General features: G+C 32.6%; 3 protein-coding genes across 4 annotated transcripts in view; 2 read left to right on the top strand and 1 right to left on the bottom strand.

Moving 5' to 3' along the window:
- Positions 1-671: 671 nt before the first annotated feature.
- Positions 672-3,985, top strand: LOC101511118 (GABA transporter 1-like). The gene is made up of 7 exons (XM_004496116.4): positions 672-930; positions 1,039-1,269; positions 1,729-1,826; positions 1,928-2,114; positions 2,209-2,339; positions 2,662-2,895; positions 3,545-3,985. The coding sequence occupies exons 1-7, from the start codon at positions 801-803 to the stop codon at positions 3,923-3,925; spliced, it is 1,392 nt and encodes a 463-aa protein (XP_004496173.1). The 5' UTR covers positions 672-800; the 3' UTR covers positions 3,926-3,985.
- Positions 3,986-5,564: 1,579 nt separating this feature from the next.
- Positions 5,565-7,501, top strand: LOC101510792 (uncharacterized). Its single transcript, XM_004496115.4, has 2 exons — positions 5,565-6,019; positions 7,265-7,501. Exons 1-2 carry the CDS (start codon positions 5,702-5,704, stop codon positions 7,379-7,381), a joined length of 435 nt encoding a protein of 144 aa, XP_004496172.1. The 5' UTR covers positions 5,565-5,701; the 3' UTR covers positions 7,382-7,501.
- A 607-nt stretch (positions 7,502-8,108) lies between these two features.
- Positions 8,109-15,575, bottom strand: part of LOC101510463 (phosphatidylinositol-3-phosphatase myotubularin-1) — a 13,131-nt gene continuing 5,664 nt past the window's right edge. For both annotated transcript variants that reach the window (XM_004496114.4, XM_027333309.2), the window contains 13 exons: positions 14,696-14,985; positions 14,513-14,586; positions 14,318-14,381; positions 13,896-13,952; positions 13,344-13,443; positions 13,138-13,251; positions 12,497-12,669; positions 12,307-12,391; positions 11,883-12,107; positions 10,565-10,624; positions 9,961-10,025; positions 9,132-9,411; positions 8,109-8,900 (listed from right to left, as the gene is read on the bottom strand). In XM_004496114.4, the coding sequence (XP_004496171.1) occupies positions 8,391-8,900; positions 9,132-9,411; positions 9,961-10,025; positions 10,565-10,624; positions 11,883-12,107; positions 12,307-12,391; positions 12,497-12,669; positions 13,138-13,251; positions 13,344-13,443; positions 13,896-13,952; positions 14,318-14,381; positions 14,513-14,586; positions 14,696-14,985 (2,097 nt within the window). In that variant the 3' untranslated portion in view covers positions 8,109-8,390. The remainder of the gene's footprint in view (positions 8,901-9,131; positions 9,412-9,960; positions 10,026-10,564; positions 10,625-11,882; positions 12,108-12,306; positions 12,392-12,496; positions 12,670-13,137; positions 13,252-13,343; positions 13,444-13,895; positions 13,953-14,317; positions 14,382-14,512; positions 14,587-14,695; positions 14,986-15,575) is intronic.

Raw genomic sequence — 15,575 nt, 5'->3', positions numbered from 1 at the left:
CCCCTTAGCCACCTTTGATGCTTTATATTTATATATGTCACACACACTACCCCACCTCACAATAACATAAAATAAAACTCTATGATTTCTTAATAAAAAACAACTCCCTCAATTCCAACATTGTATTCTTTTTACTAGTTTTTTTGTTCTGTTTCAAAGTAATGGGCGTTTTAAAAAACAATGTATAATTTATATTTTTCTTCTTCTTAGTTATAATTAAGATGATTTGTGTTTACTAGATTATTTCTAATAGTATATGACTAAAAAAAAGTATATATAATATTTTATATTGAAAAATGAGAATTTGCATAATAATTAATGATAAATATAAATAAAAAAAAAAATTGGTACATGTATACATCAATTAAGGGCCCATTTAACGTGTATGCAAAAATTTCAACTATTAATAAAGATATAAAGTGTGACTAAAAAAACAGAGATATAAAGGGAAGAGAGTAATAATTAAGCATTTTTTAAGTAATAATCAAGCATGTTAAAAAATACTACTAGTCCAAAAGAGTTAGTTTCCAATACACAGTAGAATTGGTTCTTTGACCATAATAATTCTAACATGTTTTTTCTACATCTAAACTAATTAAAGTATTTTTCAACATTTATGTCAACTTGCATCAATTTCTTCAAACTCATTTGTAGTATAAGATAAGATATTTCTGTTATATCATATAATAATTTTTTTAGCTCAAGGTACATATATATATCATATGAATTTATATAATATTAAACATCTGCAGAACAACAATTAAAACAACATCACTGAGAAAAACAGCAACAAAATTAAGATGGGAACTGGTGCTCAAAGCTCTTCAGAAGTATATACAAGTGATAGTGAAAAGGGTTTTGCAATCAATCACTCTAGTAGTACTCCACAAGACTTAGATGCAGGAGCAAAGTTTGTTCTTGTATCTCGAGGTAATTAAGGATTCAACTATATATTTTGTTCTGTGATTTGTATTATGAATTTTGATGTAAATAAGGAAAAGGGTGTTTGTTGATTTGACTATATGGTTGTGTTTGTAGGATCATGGTTGCACTGTGGATATCATTTGACAACATCAATTGTGGGACCAGTGATTCTAACACTTCCATTCTCTTTTACTCTTTTGGGTTGGTTTGGAGGAGTGGTTTGGTTGATCCTTGCAGGACTTATCACATTCTATTCATACAATCTTTTATCTCTTGTCTTAGAACATCATGCTCACCTTGGCCGCCGCCAGCTTAGATTCAGAGATATGGCTAGAGATATTTTAGGTGAATTCATCTTCACTTTCCTTTCTTTTTGAATAACTGAATTAGTCCTTGAAATTGTAAGATAGGTTTAGTACCTGAAATTTATGAAACTTCAAAATTCTATGTGGAAAGAGGTTCTGGTAATAAGTTCGGTTATGAATTAAGTAAAGTCTGGTTTAAGATTGTTTCAGTTGAGGTTTCAATTCGAATACTCGCGATCGATTCGTTTTTAACTGAAACTCATTAACCACTTGAGTCAAACTTCTTGATTATTTTCAAAATGATCATTGAAATTGAAATTTTTTACTTACATTAGTCATTTTGAAATACATTTCAAAGACTATATTGACCGACCCAAAAATCAATGTGATCGAGAATTTTCAAATTCAGAGACTAAATTGATGATTGATACTATTTTGAGGATGTGTGTTGTTTAAATAGATTGGAGCATTCATAACTGATTGGAAAATATTGTGGCAGGACCTGGATGGGCAAAATACTATGTAGGTCCTCTTCAGTTTATCATATGCTTTGGGACGGTAATTGGTGGTCCTCTTGTAGGAGGAAAAAGCCTCAAGGTACTGTAAAAAATATCATTTTCCCTTTACAGATACAGAATTTTCCACTTTCTTACTATTGTTTCATTGAGTTGCTACATTTTTTCTTCTCCTTTTTGCAGTTCATTTACCAACTCTACCATCCAGAAGGGTCAATGAAGCTTTACCAATTTATTATCATATGTGGAGTTGTAACGATGCTTTTGGCTCAACTTCCATCTTTTCATTCCTTAAGGCACATTAATCTCATTTCTTTGATTCTATGTGTGACTTATGCAACATGTCTAACAATCGGTTCGATATACGTTGGTAAGGAAATGAAAACAAAATGGCTTTTTGGAAATGTATGACAGAAACTTGTAATGTAATCTAACTGATGTGTTTACTTGTGTGTCTAATACAGGTCACTTGAAAGACGCGCCGCCTCGACATTATTCTGTACAAGGTTCTGATACAGATAAGCTATTTGGTGTCTTCAATGGTATTTCAATCATTGCTACCACATATGCTAGCGGGATTATTCCAGAGATACAGGTTAGTTTAGCATCTTATTATTCACTTTCAATCAAGAAATGTTGAATATGGAATCAAATGTAAAAACATACTTTAACTTTGTTTAGTTTTGACAGAATTTCACACGTGCATCCAATCATATCTCACTACCTAGATATTTGTGGAGGTATTTTAGGAACTAATATAATAGAGTGGCACAATAGTGAGATATGATCGACTGCATGTGTAAAACTTTTTTATAGTGACAGTGTATACGGATTAAATTGATATATTTTTTTGTTAAGTTTAGAATAGCCAAATGCACATGTGAAGTGACTAATTACTATTCTGGTGGAATTTGTAGGCAACTTTGGCACCACCTGTGAAGGGAAAAATGTTGAAAGGACTATGTGTGTGTTATTCTGTTATAGTTGCTACCTATTTCAGTGTTGCCATCTCTGGTTATTGGGCCTTTGGCAATGCAGCTGGTGCAACAGTTCTTCAAAATTACATTGGGAAGACAAAGCTTTTGCTTCCCAAATGGTTTTTCTTGATGACAAACATACTCATCCTTCTGCAAGTGTTTGGACTGACAGCGGTAAGAACACCTAATTTGTCGATTTTGCAATTCGACTTTGGATGTGTTTGGAATAACTTATTTTAAGTTTGGTTAGACTTATCTTATGACATAAATGCACGTGTAAGTGTTTGAAAGAAAAGAACTTATGAAAATAGCTTATGATATTTTAAGCTTATTTCAATAAGTTCAGTAGAATAGTTTATGAAAACAAGTTTCCTCTTGATTGCCGACATGCAATCGCTTATACATAAATGGTTATACGATCAACACTAGTTCAATCAACGCTTTGTTAAGTTGTTTATCCAAACGAACATTTGTAGAATTAGAACCTATTTTGATAAACAACTTAATTAAGCATTTATAGCTCACCTGTTTATCATATAAGTATTTATGTATAAGCTATTTCTATAACAAAAGATGAAATAAAATATGTTTTCATATAATTTGTAAGCTGTTTCCATAAGATATGATCGGGAGCTTATGGAAATAAGGTGCAAACAACTTATAGACATATCATAAGTTGTTTTCGTAAGTTCTTCTAAATGGTCTCTCAAGGACTTATATATCATTATATAAACTCAAATAGATCCATCCACTACTGCATCTATTTGCAATTGACAGCATTTCAATTATGTGATGAATAACTATAAACATGGTTATATTACAGGTATATCTGCAACCAACAAATGAATTATTTGAAACTATATTTGGAGATCCAAACAAAGGACAGTTTTCCATGAGAAATGTAGTGCCAAGGGTGCTCTCTAGGTCAATATCAGTGGCAGCAGCCACAGTTTTTGCAGCTATGTTACCATTCTTTCCAGATATAATGGCATTGTTTGGAGCATTTGCATTCATACCTCTTGATTTTATATTGCCAATGGTATTTTTCAATATAACTTTCAAGCCCTCAAAACAAAGCATAATCTTTTGGGTGAATACATTGATTGGAGGAGGATCCTCAATTTTAGTTGTGATAGGGGGAATAGCATCAATTAGACAAATAGTTCTTGATGCCAAAACATATAGTTTATTTTCTGATTCCTGATATGTAAAAATCATTATGGCAATATAGTGAGAAGCAATACACATTTCATTTATGAGTTTCCTTCCTATTCTATTAGTAACTGCTATATCATGTGAGACATTTTGTTCAATACCATGATGTTTAGGTCGCTAACTACTAAAATACAGTTTGATATTTGTGGCAATTCATCAAACACTAAATTTCTTGTAAAAAAATAATCAAACACTAAATTTAATAAATAAAAAAAGAAAAAGATTTGTGTAGATATTCCCCTATTGTATAGGATTTATCTTTATAGAAAGGTAATGTAACCTTACCTACTCTCTTAAGAGCTTTTGAAAAAGAAAAAGATATTAAATTGAGAAATCACAATTATTTATATAATAGATTTTAGTGTGTTTGATTGACTTATATATATAAATTAAATCTTAAATTTGAAAGGTCAAAAAGAAAATAAATAAATAAACATAACTTTTTCTGAGTCAATAAAAAACAAAACTTGATGAACCTAACTGAATGGATCATAGTTAGAAAGAAAAATAAAAGCATTGTTGTTGTAATAATCAATTTTCCTCTGAATGTAATTGATAAGAGACAAATGAGTTGATGAGGGGAAAGAGCAGAAGCAATATGTTGGTGACATTGTAGTTATCCTTAGCATTGAGAATAAATAAATATCTTCAATTCCTTTGAAGTTTTCCTACACTCAAACTGTTACGTGTGACAAAGGAGTCAATTTTGTGTTGAACGACAATGATAGCTTCCCTTCAATGCCACATTTTTTTGACATAAACTGAAATTTTGTAGGTGATAATTCAAATTAGTTAGTCACAAACTAAAAGAGTAAAATGGTAATTTAATTCATATTTTTAATATAAACAAAAATTAATAATTTCTCTCTTATTTAATAATAAATATCTACTATGTTTCAATTAATATAATTTTATATTTAATGATATAATTTATTAACCATAAAAAATAATTTAGATAATAGATTTTTTTTTATAAATTGTATAGATTAAATATGTAGAAGGGAAAAAAATGATTAGACAAATTAATCTTTGAATTTGTAATTGTTGATTAAATTAGTATTTAAATTTTTATAAATCGATAAATATATTTTTAAATTATAAATCAGTTAAAATAATTTTTTTCGTAAATTTGTGTTATTAGAAATTATAGTATGACATATTAATTAAATATATGACTTCTCAATATTTATTTGACATGTTTATGAAATTTGATCCTCTCATAAATAAATTTATTTGTTATTGAAATTGTGCATTAATTAACTATCGATATAAAAGACTTAAATTTTATAGTAAATTAATTCAATGTTAATGTGAGACAATGAACTACACATTTAATTAACATATCATACTATAGTCCATAAAAGTCTATATAAGAATTAATTTGACTGATATTTTATAATTTCAAAAATATATATATTTTTGTCTTAAAATATAAACAAAAACTAAGGTAAATTTTGTTCAATTTGAGAAATACATTTAAATTTTAGTTTATATCTGAGAACAAATAAAACATTTGTGAAATCTCAAAATTAATTTAATAATTTTTAATTTACTAATTTGTCTACGAGTGAGAACACTGTGAAAAAATAATAAATAAATAGTAGAGAGGAGAATTTAAGGTTGAAGAGTGGCGATTGTTGTGTTGTGAGTTGTGCAGTTACCAAAATTCATTTTTGCATCTATCTAACTATAAATACAAATCAATGATGCAATTAGCAGCAATTCAAACCAAATTCATTATATTGATATCTCCGCCTCTTTCAGAATGAGCAACAAAACCACCGAAATAACAACAATGGTTGTTGAAGCAGACACAAAACCAAACCCCATTTTCCCTTTCTTCCCAAACTTCAACTTCAATTTCCAACTTCCTTTTTTTCCACCAAAACACAATCATCATGCTAAAAACAAACCATCATCCATCATTCCAAAACTCCAGGAGGAGGAACATGCTCCAATTATTTCCAACACTAATGTTGTAACCTTTCCCAAAACACAACTTGTTGTTCCTTCACCTCTTCAGGCTGAGCCTGATTCTCACAACTCTACTACCAAGACTTCCAATCCTCTTATTCTCTACCAGGTATTTTTCTTTTTTAATTCAATTGTTCATTAGGTTCAGATTTTTATTTTTCTATTCAAGTGAAATTGCAATCTTATGTGTATGTATATTTGAGATTAGGGTTTTGGGATCTTTCTTAGAAATTAAAGTATCTAGTGAACCAACTGTTTCAAGCAAAGGACTGTTCTTTCATGAATGCAACACATTAATTTTCAATTGAGATACGTAATAATCCTCTCAAACCAATTAGTGTTGGTGTCTCCTACGAATATATCATTAGGATTTGGATGATGAAAATTATTATTGTATCAATGATGGTTTCAAAGGTTTCCCATCATATTTTCCTAATGAATAATGATTTGGGGCCTTCATGGGGTCCATCTGTTTCTACATGAATGAATCCTTTTTGTCTTTTGTTTTTGCAACAATGGATAAAAATCAGTTGTGTTATTTAAACATCAGAATATAGAAACACTATGCGTCACCTTGTGTGTTTATCTCATCTATCTCTCTTACTTTTTACCTTCCATATCTTCTACTAATATCAAATGTACACACTAAAATCAATGGACGCTATATTCAACATCAGAATTTTGATGTCAAAAAACAGTTTCACATGAAAATTAGATACAAAACAGATTTTTCATCTATCAGTTTATCGACACAAACATACAAAACAATATAGTTTGTCCAGTCAGGTGATTAGCTTGTCCAAAGGACGGAAGCTTGTGGGTGGGACTACCCTGAGGTGTCCGCCTGAGAGCCAAAAGCCGTAGTTAGTTACGGCAGGTTAGCAAAAGAAAAACATAGTTTGTCTAGTCAAGATATGATCGGGTGAAGATTTGTTTTGAAATTTCATGGTTAAAACTATACTTCTAAGATGGTTACTTTAATTCCGATATCTCTTCAAGTACCATACGTATATAGACAATTTTATTTACAGATTGGAAGGGCGAGAGGTATATTTCTGGATATACTGAAAGAGACTTGTGCTTGGTGATAACAAAAATAAGTGGTTCTTGGTTTGGTTTGAAGTCCAGAAGAATCAACCCTTGCCACTTGGGAAGGTGTTAGATAAATCAAATTAAGACCTTTCACTTTGATATAGTTTTATAAAGTGGACATCTTGATTGTGTTATGGTGAAGTTCAAAACAAAAACCAGTACAAATGGTTACAAAGATGGTTCTCCTGTTTCCCTATCTTTCGAAATACCGTGATAAGTGATAACTCTTATGTGCTTTTTTTATTTATCCATTTGTTTCCAGGTGTATGCAATAGGAGGATTCTTTATTTCAAGATGGATTTGGGCAAGGTGGAATGAGAGGAAGGCTCGTGGGAAGTCTCCCAATGACGATGGTCGTGGATCGCAAGATAATGAATAGAAATTATTATTATTAATTTTTTTTAACTAAGAAATTACTATTATTTGTATACAATACAATGCTACTTCAATATTTTCACATGCTATTATGTTCGAAAGGAAATTTGTTTCATTTTCTAAAGAGTCAAATGTTGTTGGAGAAGGAAATTATTCTAGTATTGTGCACTAATTAACTAATTAAAATACTCACATATAATCTTAAATTATGAACAAGATAACTTGAGAGAATTTTTCTAAAAGAATTACCCTTATTATGTAACATGTTTTTTAGATTTTTTTCTTTTTACCTTGGACAAAACTATTGATCATAAAACCGATATTAGACACTAAAAGTGGTCCTAGTGGACATATGTTCACCTCTATAGTGTAGGTAGCACTCCTATTTACTGGATAGTTAGTCTGTAGTGTCTTGTTAAAGGAAGTTTTTCTAAAGTTCAAAAATAACAATTTACTCCATTTTTACCTCTGCTGCTTTGAATCAGGTCACTCAAACTTCTGAACCTTCACTACTCTTAAGATTCTAGGATACCCATAGTATATGATGCTGACATTGGAGAAGGAAATCTTTAACCAGCTGTGTCACAATTCACAAATAACAATAATGCATTAAGGTGAACCTTAACCAAATTGTGAACAGGTGGAAATGGCAGAGTAATGTACGTACATGTCAATGATTGATTGTCTTCATTACGATGTAGCAAAAATATTAATAGAAAAACATGATCATCTATACAAAATTGATCTTATTAAGAATGATTCCAATGTGATCGGCTACTATTGTTGTCCCTAAATTTACAATTATATACATGAATATAATAATGAGGATCACCGTGATTCAAATCATCCCAACTCTTATATCCTGTACAATTTCGAAGACCCAATAAAAATGCAAGGGTCCACCCTTTCTCCCCATTATTCAAAAGAATTAACTGCTATTTCCACTGCAGAAAGAAAAGCAAAATTGGTTGATGTGGCCTTGAGGTCTATTTAGGAAGAAAATTTGCAGTTTACTAAGGCTTGAAATAACTGTCATCAATCGAGAGTCGGTCAAATGCATCGAAATTTGCCTTAAACCCAACAAACTGACTACCTAGTTGAGCACAACCACCATTTGGCCATCTGCAGCCTCCATCTCCAGTGCGAAATGGGCATAGAGTTTCACATATTCGACCAATAACATTGTTTCCATCATCGTCGTCGTCTTCTGTTACAGAAACAGATAGATCCGTTTTGTCATTAATCACAGCAGTACTTGACCCTTGCCTAGAGGAACAACGCAAGTTTGGAACTGCATCCGCTGGGTTGTTTTCAATGTCAACAATGCAATCACCACTACTAGAAAAGTGAATCTTGCACCCAATTGACTGAATTGCACGCTTTATGTCTGTATTCTCTTTGGTTATCCTCTTGGCTTTGTTCGTAGCTGAGATGTTTAACACCTTCTCACGTCGCAATTCAGCATTCAACAATTCCATGGCACTTGTAGTTTCTTGAGCTTTCCTTTCTGCCACTTCTTTAGCCTGTTTCCATCCCACACAGCACTAATAATATTAAAAGGAAGATCCTAACTAATCAACATTACAATTCATTTGGGGGACGATGGAAATAAAACACAGATTTGTTCTGATAATTGATAAGCTTACGAAAAAAAGTGTGAACTGACGATTAGTAATGGCCATCTTCAAATGGAGAAAGGCAGTGGCTTTTGAATAGAACACAGTAAAATTTAGAAAATTGAGGAACATAATTACCTTCTGTATCTCAAAGTTTTTCAGAATTATCTTCCTACATTGTGCTTCAACCTCCCCACTTTGTGCTTCTTCTGGGCAGGCCCAACGAAGGTGGAATTGGGGCCATAAAGTTGGGGCTAACGCTGCTGCTGGGGGCAGAAGAGGACTGCTATACTTCAGTGGATCATAAAAGGGATTACAATGCGCATGAGAACCTCCTTCTGATGCCCGCATATCAGCCAAGTATGCCCACAAACATCCACAAGTTTCAAACACACTGCACTGCAGCCTCTCCTTCTCACTGAAAAAAAAATAATCAGAACAAAATATAACAACCAGCAACGTGGAAACTGCAATTCCCTTGATACACATTTCTGTAGCTGTTAGTGTTAGAGAGATCATAAGAGTAGACGAAAATATTGTTGACAGCAATCATCTTCAAGCATCAACAATAAAGGGAAATTAACAATGACAACAGAAGATAATGCCCTGAGTCAATAAGCATGACATAAAATCACGGAATGTGAATATAACAAGATGCAGTATGATAATAACATCAACAGGTAGAGAAAGGCTATATGATTTAAAAATCAACTGTGTTGGTGAAATAAGAATTTCAGTGGACAAAATTGAAACATAACTCTTCAATTGCATCGACCTAAATTATGTATCACAAATGCAACCTATCTCACAACCACTTCAAAGCCTATTCAAGTAGTAATATTTCACAGCTTCAAAATGAGATGGCCATGTCAGGAAACTGCATGCCTATAACTCCATCCATATTTCATGCGAGGACAAATTGATAAAAATAAGAGAGAGAGAGAGAGAGAGAGAGAGAGAGAAATACCTATTAAAGAAGAAGTTTCCAAAGCGAGAAGAAAACATGCAGTCTAAGAAGTCCACCAGGAAAGCCTAAATAATGAAATAGTACAACTTATCCACTAGAAAGATACAACGAGAAAGTTTTACAAAAGAACAAGGCTTAATTGCAGTTTGGGTCTCACTATTATTACCACTTCACGACATGGGCCCCCCTATTTTAAAAGTCGACAGTTTTGGTCTCCCTCTCCAATTTTTGAACTAAAAAATGACGATTTGATATATTTTTAATGACGTAACATACAATTATATGATATAGAACCATCTAGAAGCACTAATTATTCATGTCATTAATTAAATTGAAAACATGAAAAATTTCTAAAGTTAAAATCTAAGTTTTTACGACGTTTTATTCAAATTACATGGTGTTAATCATCCTACATCATCGTATCATATGTCACGTTATTTAAAGCATCTCACGTCGTCGTTTTTTAGTTAAAACAATTAGAGGGAGGGACCAAAACTGTCAACTTTTAAAATAGAGAGACTAATTTCGTGAATCAATAAAAATAGAGTGACTGAAACTGCAATTAAGCGAAAGAACAAATACAGAAATATTGAAGAACACATACCGCAGAAAATTCAAAAGCAAAAGGATACATCCGCAGCAGTTGTGACACACAATCAACCCACTGAAAAAATATACCCAAATCAAAATAAATTTGGACACTGAATTTAAGTGTTATGCAAAAAAACAAAATATATAATCAAACCCAAATCAAGTACCAACTCTAAAAGCATAGATAAAATAGTTGTAAGAATATAACAGCCATCCAGACTCCATTTTCTAAACCTCAATGTGCAATTCAATAATAGATAAAAATATATTTATAATTATGCATGCATAACAGTAATTAATGTAACATTAAATAAAAACATGGATTTGGATACAGAGTCTCTAATTCAATGCTGGTGTCCCCCCAAAAAATCATGAACCAATCATTAAGTCAAACAAATAATATAAATCACCCTGGAAATAAATGTCTCACAACTCAAAATAGAGAAATATGAATTTAACAAACAGGAAACACTGAAATAAACTATAATAGAATTTAAAACTAACATTATCATCATCGATTCATCAAATGCAAAAAACCTCAAATATTGCTTTGCCCAACCTTATTCTTTAGCACCATCTCAACAAGTTTCGAATCCCATATGGCTAGTATTACATAAATATTGGGGTAATTGAATGTACAAATAAGGAAAAGGACACATTTCTTTCCATGGTTTATAATCTTTTCAAAGTCATAGAACTTTCTTTAATCTCATCCAACTGCAACTATTTGGAAATGTCAAATACATTTCATGACAAAGAATGTGATAATATGTGCAGAAACAACAACACTTATCCCCAAGTACGTATGCAAGTCAAGTATGGGATCATGATCACATCTTCTCTATATTTATTCTTCTTGTCAGGGAGTTATTCCATTTCCCTTGTAGTTAATAGCAAATATAAAATTAACTGACATGTGATAAATGTTAATTTTAATTTCAACAGGCAATGTCAAACAAAAACTTCGATTATGTTTTATTTATTTATTTTTACTTTCACAAGGAAACTTACAGTCACAGCCCATTAAACCAAATAAAGACTAAATTTCTTTTGAACTCACCAAGTTTTGGGTTTAAGTTGGACTACTAATCAAAATCTTAATAATACTTACTGACAATACCACATCATCAAATTCGTAGTGGTACCAACCTTCAAAGGATTAGCTCAAGGTATTTCAAAAAATGAAATATAATTAAAAGTTAAAAAATGAAGTACATATTGAGGCCTCAATTTGAAGGAGAGATTTCTAGGAAGAAAACAACCAAAGAGAAGCTATAAGCACGAGTTGTTTTATTACTCAATGATGCTTAGAGGTTAGTCATGGAACAAACCTGCAAAAAAATGGGAGAGTGGTTGTTTGAGTTATGCGCCTGAGATGAAACTGAAGGTTGAGGTGGGATTGTTCCTGATGACTGGCGCATGGGTGGCGATGCGATGCCAGTTGAAGACTGCCTAGATAACTCGAAAGATACGTTGCCACTTCCAGAGACAGATGGTGTTCCCACACGATCAGAAAATGGATGACCAAATGCTAACCAGTCTTTTTCAACAAGTGCCTGCATAAGGAAGAATGTTGTGTTAAATGACTTGGTAAAAGATAAGTTCATCGACTCATTTTCAACATATGACTATGACTTGTTTACTCTAGACTAAGTTAAATGGTAATATCAAAGAGCAAAAGGAGGAAAATTTGTGTATCTTCTTACGGTGGCAATAAGATAGAAGACATTCAAATAGTTTAGTAATGTCACTTACCTGAAACCCTCTGAATGTCCGATAATACGGATCAAGCAACAAATTAGCGAGTGAAATTAACTGGCTTGTCCTATCCCATCCATCACTACCAAAGAAAAAAAGTACACTCATCATACGAGGTAAGAAATCGAAAGATTGCAATTTTTTAATTTACAGGTTTAGACTAGTGAGAAATACACCATCATAATACCTGCAATGTACAAGAACAGAAGCCTTTTCCATAGCAACACGAGAAGCAATCCAAGCTCCACCAGCCAAGACATTCTGAACATGCGATAACCATCCACTGTCCCCAAGGGTTGTAACCGAAGCAGACATACTACTTAAATTGCCACCACCCCATATCGACCCACCACCATGTCTCTAAACAGAACTCATAAAAACAGTCTTAATACAACTCACAAAGTTAGAGACACGGACTCTATTAATTGACTCCATATAACAGTCCCTCAAGCCAATCATAAACCAAATCAGTCGAACATGTATTAAAATGTCATAAGTGGAAATTTTGCCAAACTAAACAGTCATTAGTACATAACAATTTGGTATAACAAAATCATAACAAAGTAACACTGCGCAGTATGATATGAGCATTGTTAATTCATTTGTATCAAAGTCCTGTAACAGTTAACCATGCTACAGGATGATTTAAGTGGGAATAATAGTTTCACTTTTATGACTACACCACATTTCACATTCAGCTTCTTTTAAATCAACCAAAAATTGTCTAGGACAGAATTTAGACGCAGCTCCAAAGCAAACCATTTTGATAATCCACTCAGTACATTGAGAACACAAATAGCAAAAACATTATAACATTCAGATACTGACCAAAAATGAGGACATTCCATCTGATGATGTTCTGCCATGATTGTCCATGTACTCTCGAAGCCGAACAAAGCTCTCTCTCATTCCATGGATGTTGTCTATTCCAAAAAAGACTATCTGAAAATATATAAATTAAGAATTAGATGCTTAAAATGAAGACCAAATTTTTTAATGAAAAAACAAGTGAACAACTCAAGCCTATTACAGACCTCAGATTGAAAATAGTTTGATGATGATTCTGAACCACCTCCCAAGGCTCCATTAGCTATTGCATTTTTCCTTGGTCTCGCATCAGCAATATATAGCTTTCTAAAAGAGAAATACAATTTTAGAATGTTTTAAAAAATGCATGAAGGATTGCATTAAAAAAAAATGCATAAACTACGTGAGAAAAGCACCGAGCACACATTTTCAATTAAATATTTACAATGTACTAGAAGTCTAGAATTACTAGAGGAAAAACGAAAACTTAGCCTTCACCTAACAGCTAAGATTTTAGGAGTGGTTGTTAGAAATATGACCATTGCAGTAGGGAACAACATGCTAGAGATATAAAAACAAATCTTGATGGATCTTCACCCAAAGAGCTTATGTTTTTAGGAGAGGTTGTCCTTTAAAATATTCACTTTTGATTAGTGCTTAACGTGGATGCATAACTCATTTTTTTACAAAGATAATAAGTGAATTGCAGAAATAACTTGTAACTTATTGCAGAAATAATTCATGTTTAATGTGGATGCATAATGCGTGTTTAATCTGACCTCCTTGAGCCATCAAGGTTGCTGCAAAGTGCAGCCACAAGTTTTTCATCCGTGATGCTGCAAGAAAACACATAAAGCTTGTCACTGTTATGTTCATTTCATTTCTTAAACGAGAGATTTTAAAAAATCGTCCAAATTAAGGACTAGAAATGAAAACATAAAAAAGCAAAAAGAAAAGACATTAGCTCAACAGAGTTCAACTCCCCCTCCCCACCCAATAAAAAAAGCAAGCATCACTCCAGCCATTAAAAGAACATGCTAGTACATGGGCTTACAATTCTTCCTTCTATCAAATTGAAATAGACACTGTTTATACAGCATAAAGAACATCGTTAAGACTTCCAACCTTGGGAATTAACTTAATATATCCCATATTGTTCTGCCTTTGAGATACACATATTTGATTAGATAGTTTGCATTACCTCCTTATATTCATCATGAGACCAACTAAAGGTTGGGCGGAACGTGCAAGAACTGCGCCAGTATCTATAGTCAATAGTTCCATTATGTTAGAAGTGCCTCTTCACATTACAATAATAAAATGCAAAACAATGAAAATAAGAAGCATAGAACTGCGCCAAAAATTTACAGAAATGACATGAAGATTTCGTACATACCAGGATGACACCATGAAATTACAGGCAGCCGGCATCTAGCACGGAATTTGCAAGCCTGGAGCACTTCATCATCACTTACATCAGGACAACACAAAGTTATCAAATGAATGCTTCAGTGGATTCAACCTTATAAATATAACCATAACTACGCAAAAGCAGCAAGCTTGATCCTCAATAAATTACCTAATGGTCTTTGGAACAACCAAAGCAAATGGATAACTCTGGCACATTGTATAACTGGAATTCACACTACTTATTCTCCATAAGTCATTTGACAAGGTGAAAGACCCACTTTCAATCATGTCCATTGAAGCGTGGTGAGTATCTTTGCCAATAAGTCGCAAATACTCATCCAATAAGCGCACCAAAGGAGAAGTGTTCTTAAACCTGGAAGGCCCAGATGTAAAAGCATAAAGATCCCATAATATTGTTGGCTTCGTACACTTAAGTAGTGCATCATATATCGCACGTCTCTGTAAGATTTAATAACCAACATTAGATTCTAAACACGCTAAAAGAAAATAAAGGCTTCTTTCTATACATGTTCACGACAAAATTCTCACTAGCTCACAACACTTTAAATATGCAAGCCTACTTAGGATATCCTGTATTGTAAATTACAATCGAACTAGTAATAGACCAACAAACATTCCGCTAATTAAAAATTAATTTTTTAATTTCTATTACTTGCCCTGCTAACAAAATTTGGCTAAATTGGGAAGGCCAGAATTCAAGCTTGGCGTATGTAAAGGTCTCGGGTTTGATTCAAGCTGGTGAACCCTCGTCGGTAGACAGTCTCCATTAGTGCTACCTTGGTAGCAAAAACAAGTTATTCAACTCCTTAATTTGTTCAACCAAAAATAAATTAATAAAATACCAACTGTGTAAGAAGACATAGAATTAATAAAGTAAACCAGCTTCCATGCATGAATATCGAAAATTCCAATACTGAAAACCAACCATAACTGCTGACGCCCTAAAATTTATAACAAGTGCAAAATTGAACAATGAATACAGACAAAGGGCTACTTAATGATATATACTAGGAGTTTTCACAAACACT

This window comes from Cicer arietinum, chromosome 4 (genome assembly GCF_000331145.2).
Source record: "Cicer arietinum cultivar CDC Frontier isolate Library 1 chromosome 4, Cicar.CDCFrontier_v2.0, whole genome shotgun sequence".
Taxonomy (NCBI): Eukaryota; Viridiplantae; Streptophyta; class Magnoliopsida; order Fabales; family Fabaceae; genus Cicer; species Cicer arietinum.
This window is presented reverse-complemented; position numbering and strand designations above follow the sequence as displayed.

Bases quoted from the DNA above. Each gene is read 5' to 3' on its own strand.
- LOC101511118 (XM_004496116.4), top strand. From the start codon at position 801: ATGGGAACTGGTGCTCAAAGCTCTTCAGAAGTATATACAAGTGATAGT. The intron at 931-1,038 runs GTAATTAAGGAT...TTGTGTTTGTAG, and splicing joins GTTTGTTCTTGTATCTCGAG to GATCATGGTTGCACTGTGGA. The intron at 2,115-2,208 runs GTAAGGAAATGA...TGTCTAATACAG, and splicing joins AATCGGTTCGATATACGTTG to GTCACTTGAAAGACGCGCCG.
- LOC101510792 (XM_004496115.4), top strand. From the start codon at position 5,702: ATGAGCAACAAAACCACCGAAATAACAACAATGGTTGTTGAAGCAGAC. The intron at 6,020-7,264 runs GTATTTTTCTTT...ATTTGTTTCCAG, and splicing joins ATCCTCTTATTCTCTACCAG to GTGTATGCAATAGGAGGATT.